Genomic DNA, 22,854 nt, shown 5'->3' on the forward strand with positions numbered 1-22,854 from the left:
TTAAAGTGTACTAATCTTACACAAGCAATAAAAGTTTTCTAAATACACATGTTCAGGTCTCAGAAGAGCTTAGATCACATATAAGTATAAAGTCTAAAACTTAAACATTCCTTCATTTCTTCTTACCAGATTACTATCTGACTGAAAGCTTACAGAACTTAATTTTTTTCTTGTAGAGTAGCAATGCTTTAACTACATAGGTCCAAAACAAACTCCCCACACACCTGGTCAGCTGAGGTCACACAGTGCTCTGGGTGTTGAATGGTGGTACAGCTTTGCTTCCTCCAATCCACAATTCCATTCTGTTCAGAATATTGCATGGTAAGCCCATCCAATGGAGAACAACTTGTACCAATATTGCTGCCAAAGAAAAGTTTATGAAAGCGTGAAAATCTGCCCTCAATAGTAACCTGCTATTTCATTTCAATGAAGAAGTTACAGTAACCCTCTTTTCAATACATTAGTTTCTTCACAGAATGCCTAACGATAGGTCTAAGAAAAAAAAAGCATACTATGAGAAATAAACCACTACACATCTATTTATCATTAATACCTGTCTCTAAAAAGAGTAGTAACAGCTGCACACTCTGCTTTTAGACACTGCGTGATGGTGATCATCATACACTGCTTATTACAGTTGGGACAGAGAGGCTTACACAGCCTGCATCTTGAAAGCACTGCTGTCATGAGTACTTAAGTAACTGAGTACATGAAGGGACAGGATAATGAGAACAAAAAAACAAAAGAAACAGACAAGAGAAATAGGCCCCAGCAGAATTCAGATGATAAACTTATTGGACATGGACTTTCAGATAACAGTGCTTAACATGGTCGACAAATATAATACTGAGGATTTTGGAAGAGAAATTTGGAAAAGAAAAAAAAATGTAAATTATAGAACTATAAAATTAATATTACAAACTCATCAAATGGGAAATAGATGGAGAAAATTAGTGAAGGGGAAACAGATGAAGAAAACTAATGAAGAAAAAAACTGGTCAGAAGAAAACAGATTGAAGCACTGAGAGTGAAAAAAATGTGAAAAACAAAAAACGCTTAAAAGACATGAGACAGCAAGGCACGGTGGCTCACGCCTATAATCCCAGCACTTTGGGAGGCTGAGGCGGGTGGATCACCTGAGGTCAGCAGTTTGAGACCATCCTGGCCAACATAGTGAAACTCCGTCTCTACTAAAAATACAAAAAAATGTAGCCAGGTGTGGTGACGGGCACCTGTAGTCCTAGCTACTTGGGAGGCTGAGGCAGGAGAATCGCTTGAACTCGGGAGGCGGAGGGTTGCAGTGAGCTGAGACCATGCCACTTCACTCCAGCCTGGATGACAGAGCAAGACTCCATCTCAAAAAACAAACAAACAAACAAACAAAAAAAAAACGGGACATGGTGAAAAATCTAACATATGAGGATATGAAGTCTTGGAAGAGGGAACAAGAGAAAAGCGGAGAAGAAATATTTGAAGAAGTAAAAGCTAGTTTTCTAAAATCAAAAGACATCAAGCTACAGATTCAAGAATTCATGCAAAGGAAGCTAGGAAAACTGCTGAAAACCAGACAACAACAAAACCTTAAAAGCAATCAGAGAGAAATGCATATTATCTTCAAAAGAGCAGCAGTAAGACCGATTGAAACTCTGGATGTCAGATGACTTAAGTGTGAGTTCCTCTCAAATAAGAGTCCAGAATAACAGAGTTCATCTGTGAAGAGATCCCAAAAAGCAGGAGCAAGGGAGTGGAGAGAATGAAATGGGGAAGGACTGCAATGAAGAGTCCACAGTGGAGGCTGGAAGCATCAGAAGCTCCGAGCCTCTGGGCCCTCCCAGAATGACAGACCCAAAAAGGATGGAGGCAGCCTCCTCTGTGAGCGGCAAAGGCCCTGAGGCGGAACATGGAGAGTCACGGCTCCTCCTTGAGGAGCAGAGCGCTAACGTGGTATGAGTCAGAAACCACAGATGGCTTTATGTGATCTGCAGGAGAAACTGGAGGTGAGCAGAGAGAATAAGATGCAAGGAAATAAAGGGAGAACCAGAAGATGAGGAAGCTATACTTTCAAAAAGCTCATAGAAAATAATTGCCCAATTAGTATCCCACACGTGGTAAGAGTATCTTTTAAAAATGAAGGCAAAATAAACATTTTTTTCCAGATAAAAATTTAAGTACATTCATCACTGGCAGATGTGACTACAGGAAATACTCAAGTGTTCTTCATTTGGAAGGAAAATGATCATAGGTGGATGCTCAGAGACACAGGAAGGAATGAGTACACAAACACTACAAAAAGGTTTCATGGGGTTTAAAATTATACAGAGAATTAAAATGTATGACAGCCATGGCTTACAAGTTAGGGGGAAATAAATGATGTTACAGTAATCTAAGGTCCTCAAATTGTTTGGGACCAGTACAAGCACAAATATCCAACTTTAATAAGTCAAAGATACATAATATAATCTCTAGGGTAACCACTAGAAGAATTTAAAAACACTGTAAAACTATCAAGGCTAATAGGGGGAAAAAAAAAAGCAGAGAAGAAAAACAACTCAAAAGGAGGCAAAAAAAAAAAAGTGAGAAAAGGAAACAGAAAAAGTGGAGAAATAAAAAGCAAATAGCAAAATGACAGAATTATAGCCAAATACATCAGAAATTTAATTAAAATGTACCACAGCACTTTTTGTTTTAGAAAGAGGATACTTACTTCACAATGGGACTTTTCCCAGTATGCTTCTTGTGGATTATGGCGTGCTGCAATACATCTAGAAGAGAGGAAAAAGTAACTTATTACATTAAATGCTGCAGCAAAAACCAACAGTAGGATGCTACTAGTCTGTATGATCATAACCACTGGTGACAGACTGTATAAAGCACTTCTAAGCATTTCTCAACAAAGAAGATATCTTAAGCAAATTTTTCAAAAACACAGTAAACTCTGAATTACCTTTTATATCCTCTCAAATGTCTTCCACCTAAGAGCAAATCAATCTTGTTCAAAACTATGAAAGTCTATTATGAGCATGTCCCTACGAAACTAAAACATCCAATTTCAGATAGAACTTTTTAACCATTAAAAACTGAAGAGTTTCAAACATTCAAACCCGTATTTATTAATATAACAAATGCCCAGGTACACCACCCTCCAGACTGCTCCATATTTGCCTCTTTTAAGAAACAGAGTATCACAGGAATGACTGAAGGTCTTCCTCCATTCCATTCCCCCTCATCTCTCTGGAGACTAACTAGTACCTTACTTGTTGAAACATTCTAGTTCAAGTTTTAACTATCCATATATGTGTGCTCATAAACACATTAGCTGTTACATGTTTCAATACACAACTGTCCTTCAGTATTTGCATGTAATCTATGCACATCCTCCTGTTTACTTTAAATCATCTCTAGATTATTTATACTACCTAATACAATGTAAATGCTATGCAAATAGTTGCTACCCTATATGGTTTAGAGAATAATGACAAGAAAAAGAATTTTTTACCCCAAATACTTTCAGCTCACAGTTGGTTAAACTCACCAATGCAGAGATGGAGAGCCAACTGTACTATAAATATCCTTTATTTTAATTGCTACCTAGTACAAAGACATTATTTATAACTTTACTAACATTTGAAATGTTCATGCAATTTCCTGGTATTTGCCCTTGCAAACAATGCTGCCTCAAGGACCCGTGCCCATGTCCCCTTTTGCAGGTGTGTTACAATTTTCATAGATGCAGAATTGCTGGACAGCAGCATATAATTATCTCCAACTTCACTACACAGCACCAAATTTCTGTTCAAAATAGTTGTGTCAATTTATAACCCCATCAGCAGTGCCTGAGAGTTCCCACTTCTTCATATGCTTGATGTCAGACTCCAAAATGTTTTGTCAATCTGCTGAGCGTGAGATGACACCTGTTTCCATCTGCATTTTCCTGATACCAGTGAGGCTGCACACTAAGTAATAGCTGTTTAGGTTTCCTCATCTCAGAATCACCTGTTTATGTCTTTCACCTATATTTCTGTTGGGCTGATTGTCTTATTGACTTTTTAGGAAGATCCTTCCATAGTCTGGATATAGTCTTATCTGTAAATATCTTGCAAACATCTCCCAATCTGTGGATTGTCTCCTGGCTGTATGATTCCTTTTGTCACATGGAAGCTCTAATTTAGTAAGATCTCTACTGTGGTCATGCTCTACTTTGTTCAAGAAAGGATTCTCCTCCCAAATTAACATTTAAAAATTTAAATTTTACATATAAGTTGTTATTCACTTGAATGTCTTCTGCATGATGTAATTGGGAATCTAATTATACCTATTTTTTCATATGGAAAATCAACTCTGCCAACACCATTTACTGAACAGTCTATTCTTCCTCCACTTATTTGTAATGCAACCTCTGTCACATTCCAATTCCCATATGTCAATTTCTCCACTCCTTAACTTCTATCCACGTGCTGTATCAGCAGGCAGAATGATTTACTCTAGTGAAGCTACATTTACCTTCTTCTTGACTTGAAGCTTCAGAGCTGTCTTCTTTTAAGTGTTCTAATATCTTAGAAGTCTTCAGAGAGGATTGTAAGTTATCTGCAGGAAGTATTCAATACTATTAACTTTTCAGGAAAATTAAAATACAGAAAACAAATATAATAATTTTTTTTTTTAACCTAAGGAAAATGAATGGAGGGTGAGTGGTGAAGAAAACATGGCTACTAGTGAGAAGGCAAGCTGACACACCCCAAGGCACTAGACTGTGAGTGGGAACCGTGATCAAGGAGCCAGCTGTTCCCTGAAGAGCGACTGACCGGGGCAAGTCGTTTCATATCTGTCAGCCCCAGTGTGCTCATGAGAAAATGAGCAAATAAAGTAGAAATGTGCCTCTTAAACCTCTGTGGTGTGGTAAAGATTCAGTTTTTATTTTTTTAAATCTTTAATTTGCTGTGGATAGTTACTTTTGTAAAATACAATAAAATAATGTGGCACTGTCAAATTGTTAATCTCTCAGTGTCTGCTCTCAATTTCTGTTCTTGTGTTACAGAACAGTAACCAGTAATTTATGGACCAGCACTGGCCCATGCACCACATTTTAGATTACTTCCCCATTGAAACACAGGCCAGAAGGACTCCACAGTTCAACATCTTAATTCATTCAGGACTTTAGCATTGTTTTGTTTTCAGCGCTAGTTTTCAGGATATGGAGTGATGCTCTCTGTCCCAGAGAATAAAAAGGTAAAGCTATTAAAAAAAAACAAAAAACCCAACAGTGTATGCAAATGAGCCTTGAAAACAGTGTATTCACTAGGGAAACAACTCAGATATGCATGAACGTTAGGCTGACAAGATTTCCCACAATCTCAACTTCTGTACTTTCATACAGTGTTTTAATTTTACAAACTTGAAACAAAATCCACCAACCTCTTTAGCACTGCTCATGTAATTTAAACACCACCACGCCCTCAAGATGAGTTTATTACTTATATATGAACTCACTTGAGTGAGTTTTCCTGAGCAGCCTGTTCATCTGAACTAAAAGTTTAACTTTGTGCTCAATTCAATGCCTTTTTGAAATTAAACTGATGCTACTGATACATGTTCAAAACAAAGCACTCACATTTGGCTCAGGAAAAAGCACTGATGGTTAAATCTACATAGCTCCAGAATGATCAGGATTCTCTTTAATAAATGCTATTGCTATCATTCAGACATAAATTTAACCCTGAAGTTGTGCATTGTGTCTTGGTCAACTAGTCATAAAGAGTCACATTTTTCATTCTGATTGATAATTACGTTAGCATTTAACACACTTAGAGAAACTTTAAAGGTTAGCCTATGTAACACTCAATCATACTATTCTTTAACCTCTTTTTCTCCCACTTCAAATTGAGGAAATACGTGTTTTTCTTTCCCCTTTAAATACCGGAAAACGTGACTCTGTTGAAAGCAGAGGGACAGTTTTAAAAAAATGTTCCTCGCTATAGTAGCTATGCCTGAAGAAATTCTGCTAAATGACACGCCAATGTTACTGACAAAATATTTGTAAAAGGCAGGCTGAGGTAGATGTGTAGAAAATTAAACACAAGGCAGACAGTGGTGAAAGCTGAAACAAGAGGGCAAAACTCAACATACGGAACGTAAGAAAAACTAGCAAAGCTTCATGGAAGCGGTGATGTTTCAGCTGGGCCTTAAAACAGGTGTGATTTTAACAGGCTATGACAAAAGGATGGATGTTTAAGTAAAGGTACAAATGAGCAAAGACACAGGACAGGCAATGGCTGGGCGTACTGGCAGACAGAGCACAGGGAGCAGAAGGAAGCTCCTGGAAGGTCACAGTGGGGCCTGAATTTCAGACCAACCAGGAATTTAACACATTTATCCTTGTGATAATCCAGGGATACATCCAAGTGGGAAACTAGAATCTGAGAAAAGAGTGAGGGTTTACCTTTAATAGTCCCTGCATGAAAGAAAGGCCTAACTGTAAACAAGGGGATGGTAAGGAAGGGACATAAAGGAAAACATCCTTTGTCTGGCATGCGTTGTCCTTTCCGTGATGAAAACAAAGAGGCAGAGTGAGAAGAATAGGGCTAATGTTTTCTGTCTGATCGGCTGGAAAGGTCAATTGGAAACAGGTGACAGGAGGAAGACAGACTAGATCATACACCAGCACGTGGCACTGTAAGGTCTCCAGCCGGTGACGGGACAGTTCCTGCCCAGGAAATGAAGGACTGGCCACACCCCAAAGTCTAGAGTGGAATCAGACCTTACCTTGGAATCAGTCTGCTCTGTTATATTAGCTTTTATACAAGACTTTCTTTAAAACTGCAGTGTAAAACTCATTAAAAATGACAAATAATTGTATGTCACTATTCCTTAACTTTAACTAAAGTGACAAACCTACACAAAATGACATGGCAAAGCAGTAAAATCCAGCAAAGAAAAAAGACCTCCACAGAGGGACAGAGGATGCTTACTGAGACTGTGTAGGGAGTCTGATGATATGGACTGAAAGAAGCTGTGTACTTTCTGACTCTGTAGAAAAGCTTGTGATGAACTTGAAAATAGCTGCCTGCATATAAAAAGAGAGATTTGTTAATTTCAGGTAATGTTAATCCACAAGGAGCTCAGCTTCAATTATAAAGCAGACTTAAGTGGCAGTTTAATTCAGGTATGGAAAAATATTTTTCCTGTAGAAAAGAGTATTATTTTGTAATGTATTTCCTATGGGAAGAAGTCAGTAACATTTAACAAAACTCATTTGCAAGAATTGACAAAATAGGTGCATTTTTAATTTTGTATAATCTAATGGTATGTTTTCAATTCTGGCCCAAAAATGTATTATTCCAGCCTTTGCCCAAGTGATCCAACAGCCACCCTTCTGTTCAGAAAAACAACTGTAATTTCTTTACTCTTCTTCACGGGGGTTCTTCTCCTTATTTGGCTGTACTATTTTTTTTTTTTTCTTTTTTGAGACTGAGTTTTGCTCTTTTTGCCCAGGATGGAGTGCAATGGCACAAACTCAGCTCACTGCAACCTCCGCCTCTCCAGGTTCAAGCAATTCTCCTGTCTCATCATCCCGAGTAGCTGGGATTACAGGTATGTGCCACCATGCCTGGCTAATCTTGTATTTTCAGTAGAGACGGCATTTCACCATGTCTGTCAGGTTAGTCTCAAACTCCTGACTTCTGGCGATCTGCCCACCTCGGTCTCCCAAAGTGCTGGGGTTACAGGTGTGAGCAACCGAGCCTGGCCTTTGGCTGCACAATTAAGGGACATTCCCACACTCTCCAAGTGGGAAGTTGGGAAGTTTGGGATGCTAAGAGTCCTGGAAAATATGGAACAGTCAATTATGTAGTTATCATATATTATACATACATTCTACAACCTAAGGCATGACTGACTGATGATTCATGTTGAATGTGTATCATGCCATGAATCAAAGTTATCTTTGAAACCTAGCTTTCCTCATATTTTATTAATGTAATTAAAAGACTCCAGCTGGAGGTCTTTCCAACAGTGGTACCTGTAAAAGGGTTCTTGGACATAGAATTAGAGCAGAATCTACTAGAAAGTTTACTTTGGATTTGAATACCAGTTCAATCACTTATAAGCTGAAGCACCCTAAACAGCCTTTCAACTTCCAATTTCTTATGGTTACGAGAATCAAATAGTACACATAGATAAACAGTCAGCCTACCTACTACTTAGGTGCTTAACGTACAAATCCCATTCTATTAGCTTTGAACACTTTTAAATGCTCATTTTAAATTTTAATTCTTAATTTCTCCCCCAAGGTTTTTGACCTATTATTCAGATTAATTATAAAATCAGATACCAACAGATGACCTTTATGGGCCAAAGTTGCCTTGTATATCATGCAAAATTGCTTCTTCGTATTCTAATGTGAAAGTAAACATTCAATAGGAAGACATGGGTGAAATTAAGAGATGGAAGAACTGAGATCTGAATTCAGGAGCAAATCTAGATTTCCAGGTCTGAACATATTACCTAAGGCTGACTTGAAAATCCAAAGGCAGTGGTGGAACCCACACCCAGTCATGTTAGAAACCAACTGGTCAAAAGCACAGGCACACCTGCAATTCAAGGCCTGAGTTCCAAGCAACAGCTCAGATATAACTCCAAATCCTATGTACACATCCACTACAGGAACACTGAGTATTGCATTCAAACCACAAATGAGATAAAGGCAGGGGACTGAAATCAGCATACCAACTAAAGTCAAGGCTCATTAATGAATAACCACAAGATGGCAATTATACTGATATTAAAAAATCAAAGTGGCCATAAACTACTTGATAAATCAAATCAGTAAGAAAAACAGGTTACATTTTGACACGACAGAAATCATCCAACCCCAAATGCACATTTCAGGCTATATTTTCTTTTTTTTTTTTTTAGAAGGAGTCTTGCTCTGTCGCCCAGGCTGGAGTGCAGTGGCCGGATCTCAGCTCACTGCAAGCTCCGCCTCCCGGGTTTACGCCATTCTCCTGCCTCAGCCTCCGGAGTAGCTGGGACTACAGGCGCCCGCCACCTCGCCCGGCTAGTTTTTTGTATTTTTTAGTAGAGACGGGGTTTCACAGTGTTAGCCAGGATGGTCTCGATCTCCTGACCTCGTGATCCGCCTGTCTCGGCCTCCCAAAGTGCTGGGATTACAGGCTTGAGCCACCACGCCGGGCCAGGCCATATTTTCATTTTCCTAACCTATAACATATTTGAGACTAAATGCAGTGTGTCCTGTACCAACCAAGATCTGTATCACTTACAAACATTTCCTATTTCTCAGTTTCCTTTCTTCCCCCTCCTTTATAATTGCTACACTTCTGAGACACAAAGGATGACCTACTAATTTAAAACCCACAAACTGAGAAGGAAGTGTCCTGACATCCTACTAATGGTGTTGAGGCCACAGGCGAGCCATTTGGGAAAAGATACGAATCCCCACCATACTCCTGACATCAAAAAAATTACAAATGAATCCAAGATTTTTTTTTTAAAAAGGAAGTATCAGAAGAAAACATTTTAAAAGTATTTTTTGAAACATATTTCAGATATGTTTTCAAACATATCTTTGAAAAGGTCTTTCTAGGCATGACACAAAACCCTGAAACCACAAGAGAAAATATCAATAAATCTGACTACATAAAAATTTAAAACACCTGTATGGTCATGAAGTAATCGCAAGCAGAGCTCTTTCCTTTATCTAACAAGTAACTCTTCCAATCAGTGACACCAATAAAGCATGGAAAGGACTGAAAAGGCTGTTTACAGGGAGGCGGCAAAGGCTACTCAAACACAAATTGCAATCAGACTGTCTTTCTTTCTGAGATGGGCGAAGGAGAGCAATTGAGAATGTTTTGAATCTGCTCAGGTGGGAGATACAAGCATGAGGCCTCAGAGGATATAAAGAGCTGCTACCTTTTTAGAAATAGTTTGAAAATATTACATATTAAAAATACATGTCACTTTTGACCAATTAAAATATTTCTATAAATTGATCTTACAGATAAATGTATCCATATGTGTTAACAATATATACCTGGAGAGGACTGCTTGAGCCTAGGAGTTTGAGATAAGCCTGGGCAACAGAGCGAGGTCCTGTCTCAAAAAAAAAAAAATTAATAAAAATAAAAAGCAAAAAATTAATCATACACCTGTACACTACAGTAGTTTAAAAATATTTATAAACAACTAAAATGGACGTAAAATATGCTGATTAATTACGGTTCAGCTAAAAAGGAGTATTACGTAGGAAATAAAACAGCCATCTTTTTACATGTATTGATGTGTTACCATGTCCCAATACATTTAAAGAAAAAAGTGGCAGGAAAGTATTAATATGTATAAAATACTTCCGTTTGGATAGTAAAGGAAATATATATATATATACACACACACACACAAATCTAAGGGCATTTATGTGCACACAAAATTTTGGAAAAGTTACACTACTTTAGACGTTAGAGTTGGAGAATGGGAAACCGGGAAATTTTCTCAGTACACATCTCTGCATTCTTCAAAATTAGCTTTAATAACATCTTGACGGTAAAAACGCTTAAAACACACAGACACAACATGCACAAGAGGCCAAGTATGATCAAAGCTGAGGAGGAATCCTAAAAGCTTTAACAAGGAGTCACACACATACTTTTTTTTTTTTTTTTTAAGAGACAGGGTCTCACTCTGTTGCCCAGGCTGGAGTCCAGTGGTGCAATCATAGCTCACTGCAGCCTCAAGCTCCTGGGCTCAGGAGATCCTCCCACCTCAGCCTCTGGAGTAGCTGGGACTACAGGTGTGCACCACCACACCTGGCTCATTTTTACATTGTTTTTGTAGAGATGGGGTTTCACTATGTTGCCCAGGCTGTTGGCCTCAAACGATCCTCCTGTCTTGGCCTCCCAAAGGGCTGTGACTACAGGCATGAACCACTGTGCCCAGCCACTTACTTTTTAATTGGGGTCCTAGCTGACAGCCATTTTTTGAAAATGGCTCCTTCCAGAAATAGTTAATTTTTTCCTTCTGAAAATCTCAAACTTACAAATACAGTACAAAGGCTTTTTTCCTAAACCATAAATACCTGATGTAATGGCTAACTCCTGGAAAGACATCAGTATTTCCTATGTTCTCCTACAATCAAAATCAGGAAATTAACACTGACCAATTTTTACCTTCTATTCCTCAGATCCCATTTAAGTTTTGCCAACTGATCCGTTTCATATTAAAGATCCAGTTCAGCATCCGGCACCACACTCAGCTGTCGCACCTAAGAGGACAGGCTAGGTATACTCTGGAATGCTGTCTCTGGTGGTTTGTCTTGAGGCTTCCCCACAATCAGATTCCTGGCAAGAACAGAGCAGTGGGGCTGTGTGCTTCTGCTGCAGCCTGTCTCGTGGAGGAGATGCTGACTGCCCACCATTGATAAGTTCACTTCAGCTGATTACAATGGTGCATGACAAGACTTCTCCACTCTAAAGTTACTCCTTCTCCCTTTACGATTAATAAGCATTATTCTGTGAAAAAAATTCTGGGAAAGGACTTCGATACTGTAAATATCCTATTCCTCACTCAATCTATTCTATTCACTTGTTATTTCAACATGGACTCACGGTTTTCTATTTTATGCAATGTACTATTATTGTTTGTCCTGATGTTTCTATTTACCGCAGATGTGACACTAGAAGCCCCGTCAAGCTGGCTCTGTCCTTTTGACAAAACTGGATCATTCTTTGAGCACACCCGTGTTTTCTGGCACCACAGGCTCATCTTGTACTTTTCCTGCCCCAGCCCTGAAATCAGCTTTTCAAAACTTCAAGGAACTCTAGTTCCTTTTAGAGGAGCTCTAGTTCCTTTTAATGGAGAATCACATAGAGAAGTCAAGATCTGGGCACAGGTATGCCCACTGTTACTGGGATGTTGCTACTTCCAGACCTGTTCAATGAATCACACATATGCACTCATATCTATTTCTGTATCTGCATATACTAGATACCATGAGTTCACACCAATGACTTCAATTCCAATCAGACACTCTAGGGATCAGGGTTCAACCTGGTTTTGTTGTTTTTCATAGGATAACGCCCTTTTCCAAAAGAAAGAAACCTGGTTCTCACTGTCCTGCATATATTTACACAGTTGCTCTAATCCCCTACAGCAAGCTCTCTCCTCTGTCGCTGCTGCTCCCTTCCAACCCCTGGACGGGTGCCCTCCTGGCCCTGCCTAGGCTTCAATGGCCTGCTAGGCCATCGCTCCACGCATCTGCCCTCCTCACTCTCTTTGAGCTCTGTGACATGGGCCAGGCCTCCCACCACCCATGAGAGAATGGCTTCCTCACCCCACACAGGTCCCCTTCTCCAGTCCATCAGGGCACATCCTCCTATCCTGATGCTGCTGTCTACCTTGCTCTGCCCCATTGAGTGGCTTTAGGACTTAAATGGTCAGAAGGGACAGGAAAAAGAGAACGGGAGCCAGCAATGACTTTTGAAACATGATAGTCGTACAAAGAATGCAGTCAATAGTATTACTAAGACCTGAACCACATAGTTCAGCATATCTTCTAGAACACACAGGCATCAAGGGTTTTTCTGAGACAGGGTCTGGCTCTGTCATCCAGTATGGAGTACAGTGGCACTAACAGTTCACTGCAGCCTCAAACTCCTGGGCTCAAGTGATCCTCTCGTCTCAGTCTCCTGAGTAGTTGGACCTACACATGCCACTACACCTGGCTAATTTGTAAAATTTTTTGTAGACACGGAGTCTCATTATGATGCCCAGGCTGGTCTCAAACTCCTGGCCTCAAATGATCCTCCTGCCTCAGCCTCCCAAAGTGCTGGGATTACAGGTGTGAGCTACTGTGCCCGGCCCTCTCCCTCTCTTTCTCTAAATCTTTCCCCTGTGCCCTTTGAGATTCCCCAAATATGCAGACTCTGTGCATGCAGCCTGTATCTCCTTATTTCTGATACAATCTGCCCAGCCCCTGGGCTCCAACTGTGCTCACCGCCACTCACATGGAAGGTGATCCTCTCCCCACAACCTCCTGGCATGCATGCACCTGGACTCCCTTGACTCAACCTGCCACTCAGCCGCTCTGCGTCAACCGGACCTAGTCTAAGTCATGCACCAACCTTTAGGTCACTCTTGCATGTTTATATTCAATTTTGGCCCTGGCCTGTCTCCTCCATTCCAAATCTTGTGTCGTGTTGGGAGCCTACACGACCACATGAGTGTCTGCACGGGTGACCCACCTGACACTAGACTCTTTGGCCACCTTTTCCCTAGTCATTTCCTCACATTTCTATCTTCTTCTAGTATTTTACTTCCACTGTCACACCCCGAATCTTGCCATACAATGAAAATACTCTCCCACTCCCAGATTTCTGCTTGTCTCCACTGGGGAGCAAACACTCATCCCCTTCTCAGGCCCGCACATCCTGAGAACACTCACTGGTCCCAACTCCCTGCTCAGGAGCGGGGCCTCAACAGTCAGTGACACACACCTCTGCTCTCCCTTGGGAAGTCGGCTTCCCAAACTGGGCCACCTCAAGTTTAGAAGGCAGATGATAGGCTGTCTTACTTAAGCCCTGAACCTAAGCCATATAGGCTCCAGCACTGCTTTTTATGTAATGTATTTATTAATAACTGCAAGTTTCCAGTAAAACAGCATGTTTTCTTGGCCATTATTCCTGAATTTATGTCCCTCCTACAGGGAAGCCCTCAGAGAGGTGAGTGCCACGACTGCCAAAACCATCCGCTGACCTCCACCGTCACCTCTAGATCCACTCACCCAGATGCCTCGCTCTCATCCCAATGAGACCCTCACTACTTAATTACCTGATTACTCCCATGGCACCTGTTTTCCAAGCACCGTTTATTCCACTCTAGCAGACTCACCTACTTTCACTTCCTAGTCCAGCTTAGATCTCGTAACTGTCCATCATTTGTTAAAAACTGAACATTTTTTCCCCAAATTTCCTTGCCTCATTGTCTGTCTCATCCAAGAAAGCCCTATCCAGGACACATACAACCACTTGCTTTCCTGACACTTGGACCTGAGCTGCTGGGAAACATTTAAAAAACAGCTCACACAACAGGACAGACCAATACCACGATAACGTATTGATCTTCAATCTCAAATGGACTCCACACCTTGCCCGGCTCACTTGACTTCCTTCAGCAGGTTGTCCTCCAGATCTCCACACAATGATTTACATCCCCTCTAGTCTCAAGCATGTGATCCCACACCCTCAATCTACCCATTCTTAAGCAAACCTCTTACTTCAGAGAAGCCATTAATTGGGCAAGAGATCCCTCAACTTCCCATCATGAAACAAGTACATTTCCCTACATCCACACTCATCCCACCTCCACAGGGCCCTTGTGCCGCCAACGACACGCCTTGCCTGTGTCTTCAATTTCTTCCTTTGTGAGCACACGGGAGGCTCCGGGAATTAATCCAAGCTCATCTCATCTAAGCGGGTCTTTCCCAACAAGCCCAACAACCTCATGTGGGCAAAACATTGATCCCTGGCAGCACCATGGCTCCAACAGAGCAACGGCCAGGAAGAGCAGGTGCTGGAAAGCAGGGCTGCCTTTCACTCTCCCACCCACCAGCCCACACACTTGACAACTTAAATAAAACATCTCTTCAAAGTGGAGCTCCTGGACAAAGGCCTCTTTCAATAAGTCTTTTATAAAGAATATAAGAGGCTTTCTTCAATATCTGCATATTTCAGAAGCAACTAACTTTTATGACATCAGAGAACTAAAGAGTACAATGATAAAACTAGTTTGGTATCTTTTTCTATGAGCCTAGACCTAAATAGCACAAGGATAACATGTCCATTTTAAGAAGTACGCCAGAGAAAGATCTCTATGATTCCCCCACCTGAAGACCCCATTTGGAGTGGCGCTGTGTCCTGTCTGTATGCTGCTGTGATAGGCGTTAGGTCAATCATTACCTTAGGATGGGCTCTAGGTCAGGATGTCGCCGTTCTTCCCTTTTCAAGGAACCCTGATTCAGGGCTCCTAAGATGGTCTTGTCAAAAGTCTCTGAAGACAGTTCCTTTGGAAGCTAGAAAAGAAAAACCACAATATCCAATGTTAAGTTTCTCACTTACTGGTAAATGTTACAAGTCAGATGCATAAAATGAAGATTAATACCTTCTGCTCATTATTTTCCCAAAAGCAGTTTGTTTCCCAAATCTTCACAACACCTGACCCCATAATGAAGCAGCACAGACCTTTCCTACTGGGAAATGCACCATCTTCTCATCGTACCTCAGGGCTCCCCCAAATACAGGGCAACCCACAGCATTCAACATGTTCCTGGGACAGGAGGACGCCTGCATGGACCTCACACTCTGGCTCCACATGCCACACTGAAATGACACCCATGCTAAGGTTCTCGAGTTAAGGTGAAGATTCTGTTCAGCACAGCTAGTACTATTTTTACCCTGGAATAGTATTCCAAGGAGTGTTATCTGCGCCTTCGCCCTTAGCACTTTTGTGCCTCCTGTTTTACGTTTTACTCTCAGGCAGTGTCAGATCACCAGTGCTATGCAGCAAATAAAGAACTGAGTATGAAAGACGGGTGAGAAACCCTCAATATTACTCATTTATACAAAAACCACGCACTGGAGGTGCCTCACGTGATTGAGGCAATCAGATCAGAGCAATGTGCTAGAAACCACAAAAAAATCAACACTTGGCCAAGAAAAATTTTAGATTTTAAACAAAATGTAATCAGTTTACTTTTTAAAAATTCCTAGTAAATTGATTATTCATAAGCCAACTTTCCAAGTCTTTGAAAAATTCAAAGTTTTAAATTTGACTTTTCATAACTAATCTGTGTTATTACTGGCACTTTCACTAAAATTCAGAGTAGAATCATTAACAGTATCTGAGAAGCCACAGGAATATAAAAATATATACCGATTGTTGATTTACATATTGAGCTCTGAGAAGTCCAAAGCAAATTTTCTTGTGAAAAGTAAATATTTTTAGTCAATTCAGAAATGAGAAATTTAGCAAAGGTAGCATAAAGCACCCCTCACTGTGGGCACAGGAGACTGCAAGATCAAGACGCTCTGTCAGAGTGAAGTCCCTTCTGGTCAGATGGAAGGCTCTGTCGGCATTCTACACACCCACTGTGGAAATCATGCCCTCTGACCACCAACAGGAGAAACAAGGTCTGACTCTACCCATTTTCTTTTCTTTTTTTTTTTTTTTTTGAGATAAGAGCTTTGCTCTGTCACCAAGACTGCAGTGCAGTGGCATGATCTCAGCTCACTGCAACCTCCGCCTTCTGGGTTCAAGTGATTTTCCTGCCTCGGCCTCCTGAGTACCTTGGATTACAGAGGTGCACCACCACGCCTGGCTAATTGTTTTTGTATTTTTAGTAGAGAATGGGGTTTCCATGTTGGTTAGGCTGGTCTCGAACTCCTGACCTCAGATGATCCACCAGCCGTAGCCTCCCAAAGTGCTGGGATTACAGGCGTGAGCCGCCACACCTGGCCTCCATTTTCCAAACAAAAAAATCACTCATTTCAATATTTATATTTTGATATTAGCATTTTAATACAGACTTAACAGCACCAGGCACATATCCTACTACCCATTTTAAACACAATTTATACTGAGTATCTGTACACAGCCAAAGAAAACCAGTGTCAGTGAAAAGTCTATTTCAACCACCAAATCACTGATGTTTGTACTGAACACTGAAGGCAACAGTGTATAATATTCACAGTTCAGTGACACTGTTCACGTTGCTGGGCAGACTGCAGGTATGCGGTCATCAGCATGTGCAAACTGATTTATTTTCAAGTGATTTTTATGTTCAACTTCCAGGGCCTACTTGCAGTCTTAAAGAAAGGCTCATTTGCTTATATATATATATATATACACACACACACACACACACACACACACATATACAGTTTTAAATCATGTCTTTTATATTCTAATCACGTGTTTTGAATTTTCTCACCTTTCAATCCTAGTTCTAGCAAATCCAGCCTCCCACCTCCAGAGCTCCAGCAGCCTCAGAACAAGTTCAGAGGAATGAAAGGTTTTTGCACTGAGCTATTACAAATGTTGCTCTCTAAATACGCTGAGACCAATGGATAATCTAATGTTTGTAGCAGTCCTTGTTCATTCAATCATTCAGCAAACTTTCAAACTCCCACCGTGCCCCAGGCACTGTTTTAGGAACCCTGATACTGCAGTGAAGGAAGAAACAAAAACCCTGGCTGCATAAGAGTAGACATTCTGATCATGAGAAACGACAGCTGTAACTGCTAAGAAGAAAAACAAAAAAGGGGACCAGACATGGTGGCTCACACCTGTAATCCCAGCACATTTGGCCAAGGTGGGTGGACTGCTTGAGCTCAGGAGTTCAAGATCAGCCTGGGCAACATGGCAAAACTCAATCTCTACTAAAAACACAAAAATTATCTGGGTGTGGTGGTGCATGTCTGCAATCCCAGCTAATTGGAAGGCTGAGGCATGAGAACAGCTTGAACTGGGGAAGCAGAGGTTGCAGTGAGCCTTTCGAGATGGTGTCACTACACTTACACTCCAGCCTGGGTGATGGAGCAAGACTCTGTCTCAAAAGAAAAGAAATTTAAAAAAAAAAAAAAAACCCACAAAAACAGGTGAAGGGGGCCAGGATGCAAAGGACAGAGGCTGCTATTTGTATGGGAAAAAAGGACTTGAAATATTGACCTCCAAATCACATTTCCACACTACGGCAAGCTAGAAGTACAGGTCAATAGGGTCTATAGAATAAAAAGGGTGTTCATTTGGACATGTTGTCAAAAGGACAGATTTTGCTCCTGAACTTTTTTTTTTTTAAGACAGAGTTTTGCTCTTGTCACTCAGGCTTGAGTGCAATGGCACAATCTCAGCTCACTGCAACCTCCACCTTCTGGGTTCAAGTGATTCTCCTGCCTCAGCCTCCAGAGTAGCTGGGATTACAGGTGCCCACCAACACACCTGGCTAATTATTTGTATTTTTAGTAGAGATGGGGTTTCATCATGTTGGTCAGGCTGGTCTTGAACTGCTGACCTCAGATGATCCACCTGCCTCAGCCTCCCAAAGCACTGGGATTACAGGCAAGAGCCACCGAACCCGGCTGCTCCTGAACTTCTGTAGATGATGTTAAAAGGAAGGTAAAAGAGAAAAAAGGATAAGGTAAACTTGGAAAAGTATCATACGGTAGGCAGTATGTTTACAGAAGTACACAATGTTGCAGATTATTTCATGTAACTGAGAGGCATTTATACTATTTGAGAAAAACATTATATCCAAATACTGGCTAAGCAGGGTGTTCATTAATTGCTATGATTCTGAAGAGTGAATTACTTATTTGGAGTTGTATTTGTTTTAAAGCATCTAAGCTTTTAGAAAAAATGGGCAACTGAAGCAATGACATCTGTCAAAGCACAAACAGCTGAAGCTTCCAGAGGGAAAGCCAGTAGAAGGCAGACTCCATGTGCTAGGCCCCAGCTGGGGGTCAGCTGCATGCTCTCTCAGCATGAGGGACAGGGAAGCAGGACCTCACACACACACTGGCACCAAGTCACTCGGTCCGGACACACCCTTTTCAAGACTCTTCAGCCTCAGCTCTGTACTCCCGCAACTCGCCCACAATTCTGTTGTGGGAAGGACAGAAGAAGGGAAATGAAAACAGGCTGCTCCTTAACCCAAATGAAGCCTGTTTGTGATCACCTGTCTAAATTTTGATAAATTTCTTCTGTTCAGAGGAAAGTCAGAAATAACTAGAAGAGACTGTAAAAGTATGTGGAGGTGGGGTGAGGCGGCCCTGCTTAGCCGCTTCTGTAATTAGAACCTCATCCAGGCACTCATTTTCTCCAGCGGGGTGCACTGCCTGGCAGATGGGAGCCTGCCCCAGCCCGAGCAACTCTTCCCTGGCATCCTCACGACTGTTACCATGACTGAGCACAGCAGCCAGAAGCTCACAGACCCATGCCATCTCCCTCGCCAAGGTGTCCAGAGCTGACATGTCACAGGCAGTGGCCTCTGGCATCTGGAAATGAGTAAAACTCATCCCCCAACCTTACCCAAGGCAGGTCACTAATGAGTGGGAGAAGGAGTCCTCAACCCTTAACTGACAGAGCCTAGTTTATAAACCAGAGGAAAATGGAGCTATTTAAGTTATCCCTGGGTGCTACTTCATTCACAGGGACTAATAAGAAATTCAGCAGAATTCACATTTTGACAGTCTTCCTCAAAGAACCAGCATCTAGTGTGGTATTCAAAGCTCTACAAGTTGATGAATAAAACGGTCTCTCATAGATTTAAGAATGATCTGAAAAGAATATACTTATGGTGACAGACAACCTAAAACTAGCACTAGCCTCAAAATATCATATATGTTTAATACTATACTTGTACCCAAAACTTAGTAACTGAGTTGGGAATGTTTCTGGACTTTCTGCTTTATCTCTCTAGTAACAACAAATTTTAAAATATTTGCTTACTGAAAAAGAGTAACTTATCAACCATTTACACTTATTCTCTCTTTTTGATATTTATTTCTATCCACTTTTCAATCAAATCATATTAGTATAAAAGAAACAGGTGATGGTTTGAACAAAATGATCTAAGATACCTTTCACCTCTGGCAAGTCTGTAATAAAATGCTTCTATTATCTTCTTATTCCCAGTAGTTTGGAGATTCTATCATATGGGGGGTGAGGTGGGGAGGAGCTGGAACTCAAAGAAGGAAGAAATGGAGAAATATTTCAGGGAAGTGCATAGCTGAATAGTCGTGAAATCTAAGAACTCCCACCAAGCGGAAGCAAGCCTCATTTGGTTCTGCATACACATTCTCTACTAAGAAGTCCCTTTGCAAGCAGCCACCAATGATGCACATCTCTGCAGGAAACTAGGAACAGGGCTCCTTTTTTTTTTTCCAAGTAGAGGCAGGGTCTCACTAAGTTGCCCAGTCTGGTCTTGGAACTCCTGGCCTCAAACAATCCTCCAGCTTCGGCCTCCCAAAGTGCTGGGATCACAGGTGCATGCCATTGTACCCGGCCTGCATTTTTTTTTTAAATGTAGAAATTCCTTCATCATTTCCTTATGTTGGTAATGTCAGGTAAGAAAATACGTTTAGAATAAGATGACGTTTTCCACAGCTAATGTTCATTTAGAGTTCTGAGCCAACCTTTATTTATATGTTTTAATTTTCCTGTTTTTTTTTTGACGTTGAGTTTCTGGATTCTATATATTATATAAAAATCATTTTAACAACAAAATCTATACTTTTACCTTCAGTAGAAATTCCTGTAGTTCTTGGTGGGTTTTTGTTACTGTTGTGACTGAAAGATCAGACCAATTTACCTGATTTAAAAAAAACACACATATTATATGGTTATTCCTTAGGCAGGAACCGGCTAGAAAAAAGCCATGTGCAAAAACAAAGGGCCTTACTTAAATTTTACTAAGGTTAACAATTAGAAATATAAAGTTAATCTGGCATTGTCATAATTTCAAAATTAGTAAAATTAACTGCACGTTGACATATGCTACTCAAAAACGTTCTAATAACTCTTCAAAATGACACTTTTTAAAACCTATCTGAAAATATGATGTTTAGTAATTTTTCAAAGGGATATATTTATTTTCTATGAACTTACAGAACTCTAAAACGACACTTTTGACAGTACAAATCTTTGCCACTTAAAAGCTAAAAATTCTATCTCCTGAAACTTATTAGGTATACACCCTTATTAAGTATACACCCTAGAGTTTACTGCCCTCTTTGGTAGTACCATTTCATATTTTTATGGAATTTATGGTTAGAAGAGACTTCATCTTTATCTCAATCTTTAAAATCCTATTAAGATGCTAGGGACAGGTATGATTACTTCCATTTTGAGATGGAGAAACAAGTTCAAACAAGTTAGGTTACTGAGGTGTGACTCTAAGTAGGTGCAAGAGTCAGAATTGACATCTCTTGTGCTACCCAACCCACCATCTCCTCGATGCTTTTCATCCAGTAGACTCAACTGTGGTCCCCTAATAATTTCTACCCTATAATTATTTGAGCTAAATAAATACTTGCCCTATGCTACTGTCTAGACCTTACCAACTTGTAAGTAATCAGATACTTTAAAATAGATAAAAATTTTTATCTACGTGTCTAAAACTAATATCTTTATTAACTGGCACATTTCTTAAGTGATTTTTAAGTATTCAAATGTTTGCAGAGCAGCTACTTGTATTGGGCATTATTCTGACTCTTGTGTCAGGGGATGCAGAAATGGACAAGACAGTTAAGTCTCCACTGACTAAGCTCACAGGCTAGTGCAGGAGACAGATCAAAGCCAAGTGAATATATAAGAATTTCCATCAGTGCTTTGAAGAAAACGCATAGGGCATGGTACAAGAACAGGGAGATGCACATGAGCTGGGGTGTCAAGAAGGATCTCTGAGGAGGGAGCTTTAGAGCCAGAAGGTGGCCTGTCCTCGGTCTGGGGGAATGGGGGAAGAGCATTTCAGGCAAGAGGACAGTGAAGCCTTCAAGAAGGCAAGCTGTGAGCTCCAGCAGCAGAAGTGGCCAGCCTGAGCGTGGAGAGCAAAGAGCGAGATGCGTGCCACGGTAAGACACCAGGAGATTAGGGCTGAAATCTTGCAAACTGAGGATCTTTCTCCCTCAAAGCAAAGCTGGAGTTCTGAAATTCATTCAATGAGCAAGTCAGACATGGTGGGATGGCTGGAGATGAAGATTCCTGCTCTCCGTGAGAATATCTACTGGAAAGATCTGTGAAAGATACAAGGGCAGAGTACCATGGATGAAGGAGAAAACTCCATGAGAGAGGGACAGCCAAAATTTGGCAAGCAATGCCTTTGGAGAAGAACTGAAGTGAAGATGCACAAAAATGTGGCATGGTTCCACCTGGCTTCAGGGTGTGTGCCGTCCAACCTGAGGAGAAAGGGCTATAGCTCAAGCAGGGAAAAGTAAGGAAGATGTGAACAAGGAATTCCCAATACAGCTGACAGGCAGAAAGAAGACATGGAAAGTCTTCGCCTGGGATCCCACACAGAATCAGAGCTGGGCTCTACAGCTAATCCCAGTTGTGGAAAGGACAGGCAACAAAACCAATCATGGGTAAGAAGACAGGGCAATGAAGTGGGAATAAAAGCGTCACAGAGAACAAAGAGGAGGAGAAAAATGCCAGGGAAAACAATGCCAGGAAAGACAATGCCTGTGATCTTGACTTAAAAAACAATGGCATTTTAAAAGATATATCCTACATCTTAATTGTGTCCTTAAATCTTTTTACTTCTTTTTAACAAAAGAGCCAGGGTTATTTTAATGTGATGTAACTTCAGAAAAACTTGGCAAACCATTCAGTAGTATATGACAAAAAACAGTACATTCTCTTAATTAAAAACAAACACATATACCTTTTCCCTTAAATTAGCAAACCTGCCCCAAGTTTTCCCAAAGATCACTGAGCACAGCATGTGAGGTATCTTTTGTGGGGAAATGGCTTACTTTGAAAGTGTACTCCCAGTATTTGTCAGCTCTTTTTCTCTGGACTCCTTTCAACATTATCTTCTCAATGTGTACAGCTGAAAGAAAAAAACACACGCTGACTTGTGCTACAAAGACTACAGACACATTTCACTTACCTAAAGTAACCCTAAAAGTTGACAAGTGCTTAACAATTAAGCTACTCACTTTCATCTTTATGACTGGTCTTAAATCATGAACTTAAAAAAAAAAGACAAAAAAACTAAAAGCACAGCAATGTGCCATCCACCCATGAAAAAAATTTTTTTCTATAGCTATACAACATGCTGAGTGTTTAATTTCA

At 40.7% G+C, this 22,854-nt stretch overlaps 1 protein-coding gene across 1 annotated transcript in view; it reads right to left on the bottom strand.

Annotated features, from left to right (window-relative positions):
• Positions 1-22,854, bottom strand: part of ZCCHC2 (zinc finger, CCHC domain containing 2) — a 54,120-nt gene that overhangs the window by 15,374 nt on the left and 15,892 nt on the right. The window contains exons 3-9 of the mRNA XM_011953597.1: positions 22,533-22,609; positions 20,300-20,371; positions 14,964-15,076; positions 6,966-7,060; positions 4,501-4,584; positions 2,705-2,762; positions 225-360 (exon numbers count right to left, since the gene is read on the bottom strand). Coding sequence (XP_011808987.1) covers positions 225-360; positions 2,705-2,762; positions 4,501-4,584; positions 6,966-7,060; positions 14,964-15,076; positions 20,300-20,371; positions 22,533-22,609 — 635 coding nt within the window. The remainder of the gene's footprint in view (positions 1-224; positions 361-2,704; positions 2,763-4,500; positions 4,585-6,965; positions 7,061-14,963; positions 15,077-20,299; positions 20,372-22,532; positions 22,610-22,854) is intronic.

Source organism: Colobus angolensis, unplaced genomic scaffold (assembly GCF_000951035.1).
Source record: "Colobus angolensis palliatus isolate OR3802 unplaced genomic scaffold, Cang.pa_1.0 Scaffold369, whole genome shotgun sequence".
In the NCBI taxonomy this organism is placed as follows: domain Eukaryota; kingdom Metazoa; phylum Chordata; class Mammalia; order Primates; family Cercopithecidae; genus Colobus; species Colobus angolensis.